The sequence below is a fragment of the Sardina pilchardus genome, chromosome 2, assembly GCF_963854185.1.
Source record: "Sardina pilchardus chromosome 2, fSarPil1.1, whole genome shotgun sequence".
Lineage (NCBI taxonomy): Eukaryota > Metazoa > Chordata > Actinopteri > Clupeiformes > Clupeidae > Sardina > Sardina pilchardus.
This window is the reverse complement of record NC_084995.1, coordinates 32,287,885-32,302,532: the sequence shown is the minus strand read 5'-3', so window position 1 is coordinate 32,302,532 and position 14,648 is coordinate 32,287,885. Positions and strand designations below refer to the sequence as shown.

Here is a 14,648-nt window from a genome sequence, read left to right as displayed (position 1 = left end):
AATTTGGGAAGACCCTTAAATGCACACATTTAAATGTCCCTGCTGGTTAGGCCTGTGGTCTGGAAGCAGTAAAACGGCAGGTTCAGAAATGGTCGTCAATGGGCTTCATTCCAGAAGGACCTGCTCAGCAAATTCAAATTGGCTAACAGGTTCGTCTGGGTTCACCCAGGCAGGCTATGAGTAGAGAATTACACTTCTGAGGAAGTTAATGTTTATGTTTACTTAATTCAGATAGCAGATATGTTTCTTTTGTCCAACGTGACTTACAACAGCAACTAAATGTCAGATCGTAACTAAATGTAGGCCTACTGCATAGTACATGATATGACCATCGTGTGTTGTTTTCACCTGCCACAAGAACAAAATAAGTCGTCTACATGCCCTACCCCTGCCATTCATGCCAAGTGTGTGTGCGTGAGAGAGAGAGAGAGAGAGAGAGAGAGAGAGAGAAAGAGAGAAAGATAGAGAGATAGAGAGAGAGAGACTGCAGTGTTTAAGGCAAGTCTACAACAATTGAAATTATGGCATCTACTGGACATGTGCAAGTGTGTGTGCATGTGTATGTGTGTGTGTGTGTGTGGGGGGGGGGGGAGAGAGAGAGAGAGAGAGAGAGAGAGAGAGAGAGAGAGAGAGAGAGGGGGGGGGGGGGAGAGAGAGAACTTCGGTGCTTTACTAAGGCAAGCCTACAACAATTGAAATGATGCCATCTACTGGACATGTGTATGCACACACTCTAGGCCAGAATGCAGGTTTTCCCCAGTCAAAGGTTCTGATTGGGAATTAAACTTCATATCCATGAGAACTGTTTCACTCCCTGATAAGGCTTCATTCTGAAACGCATCAGAATGTAAAGGTTTACAAGGTTTAAAATGACTAAGCCATGAAAATAAAGACTTTTTAACAGTTTAAAAAGAGAGTCTTGGAGTCTTATTGTTTTGGATATTCAGTGTTTCAAATCAAAAGAGCATATATACAGCTTTTGAGTCCATAAAGTGCTCCTTCTCAAATATGTTGTGATATTTTGACAGTAGTTGCAGATTTATCTTAGTGAAGCATTACACACAAGTCTGCACAGACCCAGGCACACAGACACTCTCTCACACACACTAGCACACTTAGCAGTGCATAATATAACTGCCACATAATGGCAGAATTTGTGGAATGTACACATTTGGCTGCCACCAAAAAAAATACTTTGTCTGTTGCAAACTTTTCTTAGTGAGGTAGTGCACACAAGGTTTGAGACCTTGTAGAAAATATGAGGATTCACTTTTTGTGAACTTTACATGTATGCATAAGCAAAAATGTTAGTTTCAACAATCATTGAGCTACCAAGGGGAGACCATGTAAGACTCGCAATTCACAAGAGTTGCAGGGGTGGACAGAAACTGAGAAGCATGCTTTATATTGTTCGCATAGTCCATGGCAACAGCATGGTGGGCATATTATGTACCACTATCTTGTACCATGTATACAATCCTCACTGTTACATCCTATTCTGTTACATCAATGGAATAGTTTACGAAGAAGACAATGTTTCAAGTTTTGCGGTCAACGTGTAGTTTAGTAAGGCACATGGGACAGCTCTTACAAAACTGGTTCCCATTCCACTGTAGAAGCCTCGTAACCCCTGTCTTTCATAAATCCCAAGAAATCCTTGAACTAGGCCCATGTTTGAAGCCTGCGGTGAAAGGGAGCTGAAAGCTAAAAAGGAAATAAATGTTAATTAACCAGTAAACTTGAATTGCTTCAGCAAAGATTTAGTAAGTGTTGTACGATATTACATATCCTTTGCAAGCATTTTAGATTTTGATGCACTGAGGATTATTTCTATCGAGGCAATTGATGAGACAACCTTGCGCTTGCTGCTGAGTACGAATCACTGCTAATGGATAGCTGGTGACTTGTCCAGAGGCGAATGCCACAAAGCTGAAGAAGAACCACTTGGCTTCACTGTTGTAATCAGGGTCCCTTTTCACCCAACTCATGATGGACTAGCAGAAAAGCATGGGGAAATATAAACAACTGATAATGACAACTGTTGCTGTTTGTAATAAAATTATGCTTTTTATGCGCCATGCTAATATTACATTATTACGCTGAACATACACACTAAGTCCCAATGTACTGTAACATGACATTAGCAGAGAGAGGTTTAAGCCGTGACTTACCTGGTGGACTGCACACTCTACGCCAGCATAGGGTATCATGCAGAGAATGCTTGGCTTAAAACCTCTGTAGAAGGCTGCTGCAGACTCGTTCTGGTAAATGGCTTTTGCACATCTGAATACTCCACGATAGGATATTGCTTGTTGAAGGTTCAGCCGCACTTTCAGCACCTGCAAACAAATGACAACAACAGCTAACCAACAATTAACATTTCGCAATTCTCTAAACTTAAACTTGAAGATGTTTGGAATGATGTGATATGTATTGATATATATGGTTCTTCAATAGAGCCCAACAGATAAATCGGTTTACCGATATTAGCTTCTATTATTCAATAGCTATAGTGATCTATATCAGAACTTTCCAATATGCTAAATATTAGAGTACATTTTTACATTGTTAAAATGTATTGGCTGATTTATCGAAATCCTGGGAATCAAATATCAAAGTCCGTATCGATCTTTAAAATCCCATATCAGTCGGACTCTATTCTTCAAAAAAGAGATTTTTAAAAAAACAAAACAAAACAAAAACGTAATTGTACATTACGTTGAAATAAAACACAATGTTATTGAAAGCACAAGGAAGGCATTGAAATTAACTCTCCAACCACCTGATGGGCCAACTCTTACAGTAAAACAATCCAAAAAATCCAGACCTGCCAATGCACTCTGATACCTCTAGAGGATAAAACACAGCATGGGCACTGGCTCCTGAAACACAACCCATTCCAAAACGCTGCTGAACAGACAGGGTTTCCCTCTGACCCATCTGGACTTTCATCTGTTCAAAGCAGAAGGCAAACAGTTCTTATACTGAGTGTGTGTGTGTGTGTGTGTGTGTGTGTGTGTGTGTGTGTGTGTGAGAGAGACAGCACAACACCAAGCAACACCTGTGCATAGATGAGACACTGTAGAGTTGACTGTGGTGTTCCTTTCAGGACATTCACCATGTTCCCTTGCCACATAGACCTCAGGCCTCCAGCCTGTAGCTCTCTAAATCCAAGAGAGGCAGCTTTTGATCCATGGACCTAAACCAGAATGCATATCAGTCCATAAGCACCAAGCACAACATTGTTCTATACTCAAAGCTGCATGTGAAACATATATATACATACTATATTGCCAAAAGTATTTGGTCACTTGCTTTGACTCGCATGTGAATTTAAGTGACATCCCATTCTTTATCCATAGGGTTTAATATGACGTTGGTCCACCCTAGTCTGACTATTACCATGCTAAACTCAATCTTTTAAGATTGAACATTAGTCTGGGGAATCTGTGCTTTATTTCTACTGCACAAGAGGCGTGATCAATGGGCATAGTTCAAATGACTCTGTACGATTGGATAGTCCAATCATTAGATAGAACCAATCAGACCAACGATCCGGGTGCGCCTGATGGATAAGCCAATTTTGCACAGCAAACGTGGGCAGGAAGAAGGAGAGATAGATTTGCAGGTTTCCAGCCTGAGCTGCAGGACGAAATCCAAATCGCAGACAGACCATGGACCTTGTGTGTTCGTATGTAATCGTATGCGATCATGTTGACGATCGGAGAGAGGAAATATCGGTGAAGATTCTCTTCATGTGTGTGGTGTTCTTCCGAAAATCTTCTGTGTGTGGCCAGCTTTAGTCTCCGCTCTAGTTCATCCCAAAGGTGTTGGGTTGAGGAGTCAAGTTCATGCACACCAAACTCTGTCATCCATATCTTTATGGACCTTGCTTTGAACACTGGTGCACAGTCAGGTTGGAACAGGAAGGGGCCATCCCTGAGCTGGGCTTAGCTCCTTAGTTCCAGTGAAAGAGATTTTGGACAATTCCATGCTCCCAACTTTGTGGGGACAGTTTGGGGATGGCCCCTTCCTGTTCCAACATGACATGCGCACCAGTGCACAAAGCAAGGTCCATACAGACATGGATGACAGAGTTTGACGTGGATGAATTTGACTGACCTGGACTGTCCTTACCTCAACCCGACAGAACACCTTTGGAATCAGGGGTGTAGTGGTAAAATAAGGTGCGTAAGCTGAATTTTGTGATCACGGTAACTGTACCATGCGGTATCAAAGGGTATCAAAGGTTTAAAGGGCATTCAGAACATATTTAATGATGATGGAGGTTATTGTTCATATTTATAACAATACAAGTGGTATTAAATGGGTCATAGAGTGTTGATGTGTTGCAATTGGTGAATAAACTCTTTTGAGAGGTGGATAAACTCTAATAAGAGATGGATAAACTCTATGTCTGAAATGTCAGAGGTGCGCAAACCACGTTCACTTGCATTTAGCCTCCACTACATCCCTGTTTGGGATGAATTAGAGCGGAGACTGATAATCAATCTCCTCATCCAACATCAGTGTGTGACCTAACAAATGTGCTTCTGGAAGAATGGTTTAAAAAGTCCCATAAACACATGCCTAAACCTTGTGAAAAAGAGTTGAAGCTGTTATAGCAACAAAGGGTGGACCAACGTCATATCAAACCTGAATTAAGAATGGGATATGACTTAATTTCATATGCAAGTCAAGGCAAGTGACTCAATACTTTTGGCCTAAGTATAGTATATACCAATAATTTGCCTCCAGTTACCCCGACTGTTAACACTACTGGAACCCAACAAAAATACAAGAACTTTTACAACAGTCAGCGCAAATATTGCCAAAACATATTAGTCAGCAAGCTGGGTAGGTGTAGTCACAACTTTGCTGATGCTGGTGTCTAAAGGAAGTGTTGACTGTAAGCCGATAAACTCTGTTTCAGTTTTAGACAAAAGTCTGCAATACCTCTTCAAGCATTAAAGGGATATTCCGCCATTTTTGGAAATACGCTCATTTTCCACCTCCCCTCGAGCAAAACAATCGATATTTACCTTGTTCCCGTTCATCCAGCCATTCTGTGAGTCTGGCGATACAACTTTTAGCTCCAGCCTAGCATAGATCATTGAATCGGATTAGACCATTAGCTTCTCGCCTGCTAGCTTCATGTTTAAAAGTGACTAAGATTTCTGGTAATTTTCCCATTTAAAACGTGTCTCCTCTCAAGTTAGAAAGTGCAATAAGACCAACTGAAAATGAAACCTGGCGTTTTTCTAGGCTGATTTGACATGGAACTACACTCTCATCTGGCGTAATAATCAAGGCAACTTGCAACCTACTGGCACTACTACTGCTTGTTGTCTATGGGGACTATTTTCAGATGCTGCGTACGATATCACTGCGCCTTCAGTATGTTTGCAAGTTGCCTTGATTATTACGCCAGATGAGAGTGTAGTTCCATGTCAAATCAGCCTAGAAAAACGCCAGGTTTCATTTTCAGTTGGTCTTATTGCACTTTCTAACTTGAGAGGAGACACGTTTTAAATGGGAAAATTACCAGAAATCTTAGTCACTTTTAAACATGAAGCTAGCAGGCGAGAAGCTAATGGTCTAATCCGATTCAATGATCTATGCTAGGCTGAAGCTAAAAGTTGTATCGCCAGACTCACAGAATGGCTGGATGAACGGGAACAAGGTAAATATCGATTGTTTTGCTCGAGGGGAGGTGGAAAATGAGCGTATTTCCAAAAATGGCGGAATATCCCTTTAAGACCTTTATGCTCTGTAGGCCGCATACATTTCCTTTTTGCTGTCAAACCCATTCTTTGTAACAGGCCACATGTTAGTAACACTTTATAAAACGTATGAGAAAAAACACACCATGAGCTCACCTGAAGCAATGTTTTAAGACGATCAATTGGAGCAGTTACTGTTCTAGACACGGCATCTGCCAGGCCAGCGGCTAGTACAAAGTTTCCCCCAACAGAGAGGTCTGCATCATCCTGAGACAGATCTATGGGCATGGAGCGACTTTCACCAACATCAAACACCTGCAAAATATATTGGTAATCTTAAGTCAAGTTCCAAAATATAATATTTGTCAGTGCTATTTTGAACCATAAATTAATACTTCTCCTTTCACTGTTAAGACACAGTTACTGTAACATAACAGATTAATCACACAATTCAATCAGTGTGGCTATAATGCACAAGATTAATAAGACACCAATAGATAGAGTTGCAGTGATAATCTAAGACATGTAGTCTTACCAGGTTGTGTTTCCAGGATGACACCAGCTCGTTAATATTTTCTGCTGGATTAATTATAACGTGATGTAGAAATTCTCCCCAGTCAACAGTCATTGAACTGTCCTCATCCATCCTACAGAGATAGCAATGCATTTGTGCACGTGTGTGTGTGCATCAAAATAGATTTTCAGTTCAGTTTCACTCCATTTCTTAAGAGGAGCAGTTGCAACAACAAACATAAAACACAGGATCAGGACATTTGAGTGGCATGCCCTAATACACATCACCAAATCAGACTAGTCACACATGTCTAGCAGAATAATTTCATTTTACACTATCCTCAGCTAAAGTTATTAAATGTATTTAAATGTACAGTATGAGTGTTGCCATTGTAGGTGGGTAACAATTCACCAATCTGCCTGGTCATGATGGTATTTATAGTAAAGATATTGAAGCAATAATTAATTGGAAATGTTTCATACATTTGAATGATTTTCTTTGCATTTCGCTTAGTTATTACCACGCCTAACTCCTTGAATAGATCAATAATATCCTCTTGGTCAATGGCCCCTGAGTAAAAGAAAAGAAGATAAGAGAGTAAAAGATCACTTGCATTAACTATGATTATGGCACAGATTGCAGGCCCTTTGCAAATACCCATTTACCCTCTTCTTTTAGCATTTAACAGCATCCATTTCTGCCTCCTTTATTCACCACTTCGGTAAGTATACAGAATTCCTTCAACCACCTTAAATATTTGAATATATGAACTTGACCAACATTCGACGTATCACTGAAATTAAATAACTTCATAAAGTATATATTTTGGTCACATGCTGCAAAGATGAGGGAAGGAAATATTATTTCTCTGAAACTCACCGCATTGATTTTTGTCAAGTGCATGAAAATTAATTTTCCATTTCCTTTCCTTATCCATGATATAGCCCACAAACTCTTCGTAGTCTAATCGTCCATCCTTGTTTTGGTCGTAATTATTCACAATGACCTGCAAAAAAATAAGTTAGCCTACAAGATCACCTCCTCAGCCATGACGAAAAAAAAGTGCGCTAGTGTAGGCTAGACCCACCTGTGATTTCTCATCAGCTTCGGTAACACCTATTCTTTTCATTTCTTTTTTAAGTTCTTCCACCGATACAAACCCATCATTATCCTTGTCTAGCTTTGCGAATAACTGATTAAACTGATCCATATTTCTGAAATTTCTGACGCAGAGTTAATCGAATTAAACACAACTCCGCGTGATGTTGTTAGAGGTCAAATTTTATACATGTCTTCTGTCGCCTTTAGTTGAAATACTCCTTCTCTTTCTGGCGCGCTGAGTCATCTGTCTGTTATTGATACTGGATGCGGGGCACACACTTGGTGCAGCGCGCGAGCTCTTGACTGGGGCTTGTCCTTTGCGCAAAGTGGCTTACGTTCCTCTTGTACAGCAGGTGGCGCTGTAACTTCATCATACGGCTCTAATTTCACCATGAGAATTCTAATGGGATGCATGCTTACCACCATGGTTTTGCTGTAATGTTTCAGCCCAGCTTGACTCAAGACTTTTACCTTTGCTTTAATGAAAGTATTGTTTCTTTTTTACTATGATGTCATTGGTCACACAACTGGACACGACCACTGCGTGACTGTGTCTGGGAGACAGGTGGCATATATCATATAGTTCCCTGTGCGCCATAAGAATTACTTCAATTTTAAATTTAAATCTGATAGGCTATCTATTTCAGAAATCAACGAACTCCCAGCAAACGCCAGAATAAGATATTACAGCCTATCCAAATGCTTCCATATTAACTCAATAAATCAAATTCTGTGGATCAGGTAGGCTACATTTTTTTCTTGCTGGTGTGTGAGAGAGAAACGGAGTAAATCTAAAATGAATTATCAGTGTTCTGATCAAGCCAACCTGATGTCAATGTCCATTCCACTTTGATGCTCTGTCTGGGCAGGATCGTGCCATATAAGGGGTGGGCTTATAGGGTTAGGATTCCAAGGGCCCGCACTGACAGGCCCCTAAACATCTTGACCATCGCCAGTATTCTTTCAAGGCCCGGAAAGTCAGGTCAGCTCTATCTGGAGGTCAGGACATTATCAGGCCAGCATACAGCCTTAATGTTCACACATTTGAAATGGACTTGAAATGGCCTGGGTTAGGTAAGTTTTTCTCAATAAGAAATGTCAAGGTATAGGTCAAGGAGTGGGAGTAGTTTTATTTAATTTTTCAACTAAGTTTTTGCATGTGCTGTTTCAAGTCTCCATAGTCCATAGGCTATTGGCTGTAGTGATGAGGTCGGTCTCACCATGACAGCCCATACATGTAGTGGCCCATATCCACCCTTTGACGTTTCCTGTGATTGTCGGCTAATAAAGGCAGAACCTGAACTATTGGGCATCAATGGATGATATCGCAGTCAGCCGAATATGGGAAATGACGTGCCTCAGCATTTACTTTCTAGAAAGAGCCTCTAGATTCCAGCGAGCAATAGGCTACATACAGGGGAGGGAGCGATGGCTATTTAAAGAGGGTCATAGGAAGGGAAATAACACAAGGTCCAGAACGTTGAGTAACCGCTTCTAAACATATCAGAGGAACCGGCTGCTCAGCGGGCGCTATTAAGCAGCATTCGCCTCTTGACGCGCCATACTCCCGGACTGCCCCTGGACGCTATTTTTTTTTCCAGGACACGGACCAATATCTTACTGTTACGGAGAATCCTACTGTTACTGCCTGCAGTGTCGAAACATCAGCTTCCATCCGGCGTGGGGCCACAGCAGGGAAATGGGGAAAGATTACTACAAAATCCTGGGCATCGCCAAAGGAGCCGGAGACGAGGACATTAAAAAGGCATACAGAAAACAAGCTCTGAAATGGCATCCCGATAAAAATAAGGCTGCCAATGCTGAGGAAAAATTCAAGGAGGTTGCCGAAGCATATGATGTCCTCAGCGATCCAAAGAAACGGGAAATATATGACCAATATGGAGAGGAAGGTATGTTTAATGTAGACGAGATGAAGGTTATGTTTGTGGATGATTTTAGCAGCTTGATAGCCTATTGTACGAGTTAGGCTAGACAAGGGAGTTCATCCTCCACATCCGACATTATTCATAAAGGGACGTGGTGAATATGCACAATTATAGAGAATATGTAGCTGAGGTAGGCTACAATGTAGATGCCGTGTATCACGTAATAGGCAGAAACAAAGAGGTTTGTTGAAATTGTGTGACAATTGTGTTGCGTGTTCGTCTCGAGTCTTAACACGGCCTATAGGGAATTGTAATAGAATAGCAAAAACACCTTTGCTCTTCAGCTTAAGTGATGTGAATGCTGATCAATTGCATATGGCGATACAGTCTTCAAAAAAGGGAACAGCTCACCATAGAGCTGACAAACTATTTTCTCTATATTTAATTATACCCCAAGGTTACAGCCTACTGTATTTTTGAAGAAATTCCAGAAATATGGGGTTCCATTTTTCAATGCCATTTGTATTTTCCTATATTTCATTGATTAGGGCTCAAAGGTGGAGGAGGACCTACAGATGGGCAGGGCACCAACTTCACCTACACCTTTCATGGGGATCCCCACGCAACCTTTGCAACATTTTTTGGAGGTGCCAACCCGTTTGAGATGTTCTTTGGAAGGAAAGTCAATGGACGAGATGATGATGATATGGAGGTGGATGGTGGAGATGCTTTCAGCGCTTTCCCAGGCTTCAACCTGAATGGTTTTCCACGTGATCGGCATGTGGGCCTAGGTGGGCAGACCAGGCGCAAGCAGGACCCAGCAATCCATCATGAGTTGCGGGTATCCCTGGAGGAGGTGTTTCACGGGTGCACCAAACGTATGAAAATCTCACGGAAACGCCTCAACCCAGATGGACGTACTTTAAGAACTGAGGACAAGATACTCACCATAGATATAAAACGTGGGTGGAAAGAGGGCACCAAAATCACATTTCCCAGAGAGGGTGATGAATCACCCAGCACCATACCTGCTGATATTGTTTTTGTCATCAAGGATAAGCCACATCCGCACTTTAGACGGGAAGGATCTAATATAATTTACCCAGTACGGGTCAGTCTACGACAGGTAAGAGTCACTTACACTGAGATCAGTCAATTTTTGGTCAATGATCTGTCCATCTGAAACCACTAAGATTTCAATATTGTGACTTGTCAGTGTCAGCATCCCAGTCATTAAGTTAAGCAGATATTTTTGCTGAGTTTGGAAATGAACTTAGGCCTATATGCAAGTGAACAGCACCACAACTAAGTGATGCAGTTGGTAAAATGGCTCATCTTGTCCATGCTGCACGGCTTTGAAATAACATACTCCCTTGAGAAAAATTGTATGTGCAGGCAAAGTTGACGGGTTAGTTATGCAATAAGCTTTTGGAAATGTGAGACTGTTTGGACAGTGCCAAGGGAGATAGCCAGCCCACTCACTGGTACTGTGAGATGATCTTATATGGTTAGTTCACTAGGACTTGGACTTGGACTGGCCATTAATGCAATCCCTGAAGTACAGTATATTCTTCCATAATTACATATACAATACATAGGCTATAACAAGGACTGTTACACACGGATATGTTTACATTTGTCTAATATTTATCATTGAAATAGTGTATTGGCCTTTGTTTTTACACAGTTCAGGCCTTCCTAAAAAATGATATTTCCATGGTTTGTCTTTCAGTCGCTGTGCGGGTGTTCAGTCACTGTGTCGACGATAGATGGGAAAACTTGCAATATGAAGATCACTGACGTCATTAAACCTGGCATGAGGAAGACAATTGCAGGCCAAGGACTTCCTTTCCCAAAGAACCCAGAGCAAAGAGGGGATCTAGTGGTGGAATTTGACGTGAACTTTCCAGAGAGTCTCCCCACCACTGCCAAGGATGTCCTTAAACGGCACTTGCCAACTTCATAAGGCAGATGTGCGATCTTGAGTACTCCCTGTTGGCTGTAGTGCATGCAGCCTCATTCATGGACAATGTTCCTAAATCACAGTTAATCCTGATCAAGAATGTGCAATTTCTATTTTCTATCAACTCTGTTGTTTGTTTTTTTAAATACTGCATGTTACAATGGAGATGAAAGTTGAATATAAAGTCTTGATATCATGCTGGTCATTTACGGGCCATTCCATGTTATGTCAGACAATATTTGACATTCATGGCTTTTGTCTTATTTTTATAATAATATGTCACAGTTTCCTATACCTGGAACTAAAACTAAACCATCGGGTGGTAATGAAACGCACTTTGGAAATATAGTTTGAGCCTTACAAATAGGAAAGATTTGTTATGTTAAGCCTACTACATAAATTTCCAAAATTTACTAAATTTGGCCAAGAGTTATCTGCACTTTCCTGGATTTAAGTCAGCTGTTATTGATTATGTTGTTGATTCAAATCTGGGTTGTTATTTTGCTGTGTCAAATATCTATTGCCTTTTAAGTCTTCTTGTCACCTGTCTTTTGTTTTATTGTCTTCAGATGTACATGCACATCTAGTTCTTCCATCTCTGCTTGGCCAGTTACAATTTAAAGCACCATGATGAAAACATTTCTGCGTTTCTAAATGTACTTAAATGCCAAAGGCCTATAAGTATTCTGTTATAATTCCCATGTTATTATTAATAAAAAATATGGTTTCTGGACATCAGAGAACTGGACAGACCTAGGGTTCAGTCTTCCTGTTTTTCTACAAGAGAATCCTGTATTTGTGATCTCTGATTGGTTCCTTATTTGACCAATTGGCTAATGGTCTTTTGAATACCTTACTTTGTGTTAGAGATACTGTGTTGTTTGACAGGGAATATAGGCTACAAGTTTACCCTGTAAGCTCTTTTCGACTCAATATGGAATGATCAGCTTGTACAAATGCTTTGTTAGTCTTTCACACAAATGTTGATTGTGATACTGTGGATACAGTGTGTCTCACACATGAAACAGACCATTTAGGTATTTGAAAATAAAGTGATGCAAGATACTGTATGTTTTATTCTCAGCATCTTGTGCTGTTCACAGCAATGTTTCATTTTCACTTTAAAAAGTGGCTTAACAAAATACATTCTATAATGTTTTAACTGTGCTATATATGTGTTAAATTAAACTTGCTTATTTACTTAACTTACTTACTTTACTGCATCTTGTCAATCCAAGAAAATAAAAAAAAAGCCTACTTTTAAAAAGACTCATAAACCCATAACATGAAGTTCTTAAACCTTTGTCTTTGATGTAAAGCCTGTGGGCTGCATGGTTGCAGAGGTATACCGTGTATGAAAATCCACAGTCATCACCATGTACATCTGCTTGTTACATGACTAAAAATGTCCAATATGAGACAAAGTGGCTGCCCAGGGTGTCCACATCCTGCTGTTCAAACAAACAAAAATGTATTCATTCAACATTGTTCATTCAGTGCACCAATACCATCAATATCTTGCCCAGTTCCTGAAATTAAAAAAATGCGATAGATACTGACACTGGTTTTGTTACAGAATTGATCCAGACCTTTTACTGATGTTATTTATAGCCGGCCCAAGTAACCTACACCTAAGATATCACATATAAACTGACATCTGGTATTAATAGTGTTAGTCCCAAAATGATGACGTTAACGTTTAAGTTTATTTTTATTGTGGGCCTAGTATCTTTTAGCATTTAGGCCTACTCTTTTGTTAGAACTTTGGATACCAATAACATATCAGAACTGTACATCAGATCACTTCACACTCTTTTGCATTTGTTTATGTTGTCATTCAGCCATGCTGCTTTTACTTCTTATGAGACGTTTTCAGAATATCCCATAAAACTTTTTTAAAAATCTCTGAAATAATATGGACTAAGCCTACTGCTGCCTCGCCCTACCAGGGGTAGCCACCGGTAGAGCCTACCAGCAGGTGACGCTATGACGTCCATAGTCTTGCTTTACACCGTCTTACTTTATTTAGTTATTGGGGTTGAAGGTGCCAGGATCGTAATAGAACGGATAAAATGCCGTTTCTTGAAATTGTTATAGCCTATACAGTTGGGACAATTATTGGAGTTAATTTTGAATATAGGCCTAGACTATTTATGCATTTTGGACAATAATCTCAAAAATATAAATATAGACTATTATTATGGTTGTGGTTGGAATTTAGCACATTTACGCACATATGGTGCGTAATTGTGGCGTTATTGAGTCATGGGAAGGCTATCAATTGTTTTCTGTTCACATGTTTTATGTAAAGTTTTCCTTAATAAACAGGGAGAATGTGGGTTCACAACGAGGCTACCACTCAGGGGCACGGAGGCGAGGGGCATCTAACTTTCAAATTATAGTATGCCTATATGGCACACGCCCACCTTGATGGGCAGGATATTTTGCGTAGGGTAGAAAAATATGAAGAGGAATTTTAGGCCGAGACCGTCTATCACAAATCCTTCAACTAAGTGAAGGTCCAGTTGTGTAATAACCTACAGTGCATGCCACCTGACACAGGTAAATAGTTTCTGTGTGACGTAGCATAGGCTATCTGTTCACTGCACTGTTCTCATCAGGGGTGCGTTTCCCGATAACGATGGATAGACACTCTTACGAGGGTTTTCTACGATTCATCTTAAGATCGCTCGTTAGGATTTGCCGACTGTTTCCCGAACATGCTCGTAGCGTGAACGCGCGTGCACTGCTCTTACGATGCTCTTAAGGGAGCTGTCCACGATAAAAGTTCTGAAATATCCCCTAATTTGATGGTGATGTCAGGTGACTGCACGTCATAACTAAGCCACCGTCTGAACTTCGGATCTATACATTAATTAACATCAATACGAAAATAGAAAACCTTTGACATCTGCATGTAAGCATTCCAATTAGCCTAGGCCATATACCACACGCATACATACTTTTGTATTATTTAACATTAGATTGTTGCCCCGTTTTTATGTTTGTTGGAAGATATGTATATTAGGCTTCGGCTAGCTTACTCCTACATCGTTTATGCGAGTTCTTTGCTAACCTACTTGTGAGAGCACGGTGTGCTGCCTGTGCAATAATGTTTCGTGTCACTTAAGCAGACGTTTGAATAAAGAGGTTGATAAGAAAATGAGGAAATGTGTAGGCTTAAATAACATAGCCTATAGGCTTAGATTTTGACGCAGAACAGACTATTGTCACATATTCCTTTCTCTGTTTTTACCTAATAAGCCTAATAAAAAAATAAAAAATAAAAGGCTACACAAAAAGATAATGGCAAACTTTTCTGGCAACGTCTCCTTTCATGACTTGTAGGCTATTCTTGTCCGGTTTTAATAACATTATGTTTATTGAATGAATGCTATTTTGCACGCTAAAATCTGAATCATCACAAGTAAATTTACAATAAAGAATGGTAACGTAAGTTG

The 14,648-nt window shown here is 40.3% G+C and overlaps 2 protein-coding genes across 2 annotated transcripts; one reads left to right on the top strand and one right to left on the bottom strand.

The window, feature by feature from the left end:
- Positions 1-710: 710 nt before the first annotated feature.
- slc25a24l (solute carrier family 25 member 24, like) lies at positions 711-7,543 on the bottom strand. The gene is made up of 10 exons (XM_062556251.1): positions 7,325-7,543; positions 7,117-7,243; positions 6,720-6,807; positions 6,259-6,370; positions 5,880-6,038; positions 3,062-3,199; positions 2,848-2,952; positions 2,172-2,339; positions 1,856-1,994; positions 711-1,704 (listed from the first exon to the last, which is right to left on the bottom strand). The coding sequence occupies exons 1-10, from the start codon at positions 7,445-7,447 to the stop codon at positions 1,520-1,522; spliced, it is 1,344 nt and encodes a 447-aa protein (XP_062412235.1). The 5' UTR covers positions 7,448-7,543; the 3' UTR covers positions 711-1,519.
- A 1,268-nt stretch (positions 7,544-8,811) lies between these two features.
- Positions 8,812-11,939, top strand: dnajb4 (DnaJ heat shock protein family (Hsp40) member B4). The gene is made up of 3 exons (XM_062527319.1): positions 8,812-9,248; positions 9,773-10,350; positions 10,957-11,939. The coding sequence occupies exons 1-3, from the start codon at positions 9,038-9,040 to the stop codon at positions 11,188-11,190; spliced, it is 1,023 nt and encodes a 340-aa protein (XP_062383303.1). The 5' UTR covers positions 8,812-9,037; the 3' UTR covers positions 11,191-11,939.
- Positions 11,940-14,648: the final 2,709 nt, after the last annotated feature.

Excerpts from the sequence above, each read along its gene's own strand:
- slc25a24l (XM_062556251.1), bottom strand. The coding sequence starts at position 7,447 with ATGGATCAGTTTAATCAGTTATTCGCAAAGCTAGACAAGGATAATGAT. Across the intron at positions 6,371-6,719 it reads GCAAAGAAAATCATTCAAAT|GATGGATGAGGACAGTTCAA; the intron begins GTATGAAACATT and ends CTATCTCTGTAG. Across the intron at positions 6,039-6,258 it reads CATCCTGGAAACACAACCTG|GTGTTTGATGTTGGTGAAAG; the intron begins GTAAGACTACAT and ends TATATTTTGCAG.
- dnajb4 (XM_062527319.1), top strand. The coding sequence starts at position 9,038 with ATGGGGAAAGATTACTACAAAATCCTGGGCATCGCCAAAGGAGCCGGA. Across the intron at positions 9,249-9,772 it reads TGACCAATATGGAGAGGAAG|GGCTCAAAGGTGGAGGAGGA; the intron begins GTATGTTTAATG and ends TTCATTGATTAG. Across the intron at positions 10,351-10,956 it reads TACGGGTCAGTCTACGACAG|TCGCTGTGCGGGTGTTCAGT; the intron begins GTAAGAGTCACT and ends TTTGTCTTTCAG.